We start from the raw sequence: 3,871 nt of genomic DNA on the forward strand, positions 1-3,871 counted from the left end.
GTCTGCCGCTTCTGCAACCGCCGCTTCAGCCAGTCGTCCACGCTGAGGAACCACGTCCGGCTGCACACCGGCGAGCGGCCCTACAAGTGCCACGTCTGCCAGTCGGCGTACTCGCAGCTGGCCGGCCTGCGGGCGCACCAGAAGAGCGCCAGGCACCGGCCCACCGGAGACGCTGGGGCCGCGGCGGGAAGCGTGGTGGTTCACGGAGCTCACTCACCTCCTCCTCACCCACCACAGCTGACCGCCATGCCTCACCCGGCATCTCTGGTTCACCACATACCCACCATGGTGCTGTGAAGGGTGGACAGACAGACACACACAGACAGACAGACAGACAGACATGTTTTAACTTATATATTATAAATAAGCTGAAATATTCGGACAAAGCTGCTCCCTGACGGGTGAATCTCCTCGTGGAGGAACCGACCCAGGTAGCCACACGGATCAACCGACTGCTTTCTGACCTGCTGCACAAATAGTTCTGCTGTTGAGCTCAGAGACTGGCTCCAGTCAGCCTTCTTCACAGCAGACATGAAATAGTAGGGTAAACACAGGAGTCATCCAGAGATACTGATACTGATCCATCAGGGGGCTGCTGTTGTGAAACTGTGTTTACCCGACTATCTCCTGTAGAAAAGGTCTGTTAAGAATAGGATCATCCTCTTCTTGTGGACCAGAACCACAGATCAGAACATTTGGCACATTTACAGCACAAATATTTCAAGTCTTACAGTTGGAACCGAACATTAAAGATGTTTCCAAACACTTCAGATCAATGAACAGTTTCCTCATCGCTGTCTGGCACCGTCTGCAGTGCACTGTTGGACTGAGCTCTGGGCTACCTGGGTAATAATTAACAGCTGCTAGCTTGTGGTTTCTAAATGACGGACTCCAATATGTAATCAATCAAAACTGATCACAGGACGTTTGTACATTATCTGAACACACACACTAACAGAGACACTAACATATAACAGTTGCATGATGGGACAGTGTTAGCGTACCGTGTCCGTATACCTCCTGTATCTCTGAGACGATGATGATGTCGTGCTTTGGTTTGCATGCTGTTGTAATGTGTGTGTTGGACACTAGGAGGCGCTGCAGTCGGAGGAACACTGCGGCTGCTTCGGAGGAATCCTCTGAGTTTGTGGTAGATCATCACGTTGGTCAGTTTACACCCACAGTTATTACCGGCTGACACTGGATACGATCTGGATTAAAGCACTTTAATGTTCAGATTAAATAACCGCGGTCAACTCAATGTCATCAACCTTTAAATATTTGAAATCTAATCGTTATAATTACTTGTATTTGTTCTGCCCGTTCCAATTAGGCAGCGACGTTGACGCACAGCTAATGTGGCGTCTGACTCAATGCTGAAGCTCAAATAATACTTCTGTGAGCCACATTCATTTAATCCGACACATAAATAAATCAGTCAGCTCTCATTCAGGCATGGAGCACACTGATAGTAGCCGCTAAGATAGCACTTTAGCATACACTTTCTTTATTGATTAGTTTCGTTTTTTCAATTTAAAAGCATTTGAATGTAGCGTGACAGTTAGCTCCATGCTAACACTTAAAATAAACTATGTGGACTAAAACTTAAATTTAGCACTAAATGCTTTAACTTGAGAATACACCTCGTTAGTAAAAGCTATGCTAACACATTAGCATGGCACAAAGTCCCAAAAGATATTTTTTAAATCTTGTGCACACATGAAAAACAATATAAAGTTATAAAACATAAAACATTAAAGAACTTTTGGGACTTTAAGTGTTTTTAGCTGGATGCTAACATGTTAGCAGGAGTGAATGATTACTTTAGCTTCACTGACCAATCAGTTAATCTACTAAAAGCTCATCAGATTCCTTTAAAAAAGCTCATCACTTATTAAAATAGGCTTTATTGTTATTATTATTATTATTATGTGTTGAAACCCAAATTGGGTCTCAGGCAGATTCACCTGTTAAAAAAAGAAAATATTAGAATCTAAATTTCTAACCTTTGTAAATGTTTCTACCTGATTTCTTTCTGTATTAATCTGTTGTTAAATAATGAAATGAAGAATGTTTGACTCCCTTTAGCTGACTGCTGTTTGTCGGCCTTTTATTCTCCGTCTGTAAATATATAGTGAATATAAACATGAGATGTGCTTTATGCCCAGAATATAATTCAACTGTCACTTTATCTCTGTATATGTATATGTACAAGGTCATTTATGACACATGTATTGGTATATGAAGTATGCTATGTTGACTTATATAAAGGACATTGTATTTGAGCTTATATACTCCCAATAAAGTATTACTTAACCTTTAACTTCTGTGACAAATACGCTCATTATACGAGTATGGAAGTACAAGTCTTTCACCTATAATGAGCATATAAAAAACACAGCATTGTTAATTAAACCACCCAATAATAAATAAAGAGTGAAACCAGCTCTAATGCAGCTGGTTATAACATTTAAACATAGATTACGTTCAGTATATATTATACTTTACATGTATTTGTCTATTAATACTACACTGCATTCATATAAAGTTACATCAGACAGTTCACGTTTACTGGCACATTTCAAATAAACATGAATCTTCACATTGTAACTTACTGGCTGCCAGAATAATATTAATTATATATATATATACGACAACCACAGTTCTATGTTCTATAATGTTAGCATGAACTAGCTGCTCTGCTGCCCCCTAGAGCCAAAAACAAACAATGAACGAGCTTTAAGTGTATCAAGACTTGATCTTTCCTCTAGCGCCACCTTCAGGATGAACTTCACATGTTGAGCTACAGGTGTTGTTTGTTGTTCGTGTGTCTGTAATGAACTCTGCAGCCTGTAGGGGCACTAACAGCAGGCAGTCTGGTGGGGGCACTAAACAGCAGTCCTGATAGGGGGCACTAACCAGCAGCCTGTAGGGACACTAACAGCAGTACTGTAGCGGGCACTAACAGCAGTCTGTAGGCACTAACAGCCAGACCTGATAGGAGGCACTAAAACCAGACGTCTGTAGGAGGGACTAACATCAGCCTGTAAGGGCACTAACAGAAGTCTGTAGGGGGCACTACGCAGATTGTAGGGGGGCACTAACGCAGTCTGTAGGGGCCTAACAGCATCTGTAGGGGGCACTAACAACAGCCTGTAGGGGCAACTAAAGCAAGTCTGTACGGCGGACAACTCAGCCCTGTAGGGCATAACAGCCTGTAGGAGGCACTAACAGCAACAGTCTGTAAGGAGCACACAGCCTGGTACGAGGGCACTAACGCAATGTAGGGGCACTAACAGACAGTCTGTAGGGGAACTAACAGCAGAATCCTGTAAGGCGGCACTAAAAGATGCTGTAGGGGGGCACTACACGCAGTCCTGTAGAGGGCACTAACAGCATCTGTACGGGGGCACTAACAGCAGTCCTGTAGGGGCACTAACAGCAGTCCTGTAGGAGGGCACTAACAGCCAGCCTGTAGAGCGGCACTAACCAGCAGCCTGTACGGAGGAAACACTACAGCCTGTAGGAGGCCTAACACCAGTCTGTAGGGGGCACTAACAGCAGTTCTGTAGGGGCAGGTTTTTTTTTTTTTATTTCTACAGCAGTCTGTAGGGGCACTAACAGCCTGTAGGGCGCACTACAGCCTGTACGGCACTACAGCGATCTTGTAGGCGGGCATAACAGCAGTCTTAGGGGCACTAACAGCAGTCTGTAGGGGGAACGTAAACCAGCAGCCTGTAGGGGCAACTTAACAGCCTGTAGGGGCACTAACAGCAGTATGTAGGCACTAACAGCAGTCTGTAGGGGCACTAAACAGCAGTCTGTAGGCGGCACTAACAGTCGTGGGGCACCTAACAGTCTGAGGGGGGCG

General features: G+C 44.3%; 1 protein-coding gene across 1 annotated transcript in view; it reads left to right on the forward strand.

The window, feature by feature from the left end:
* The window catches only part of prdm12b (PR domain containing 12b), a 2,697-nt gene extending 2,400 nt beyond the window's left edge, over nt 1-297 (forward strand). Inside the window, exon 3 of the mRNA XM_035658197.1 lies at nt 2-297. Within this exon, the coding sequence (XP_035514090.1) occupies nt 2-297 (296 nt within the window). The remainder of the gene's footprint in view (nt 1) is intronic.
* Nucleotides 298-3,871: the final 3,574 nt, after the last annotated feature.

The sequence above is a fragment of the Morone saxatilis genome, unplaced genomic scaffold (genome assembly GCF_004916995.1).
Source record: "Morone saxatilis isolate NCDOM2014 unplaced genomic scaffold, NCSU_SB_2.0 Contig16, whole genome shotgun sequence".
Taxonomy (NCBI): Eukaryota; Metazoa; Chordata; class Actinopteri; family Moronidae; genus Morone; species Morone saxatilis.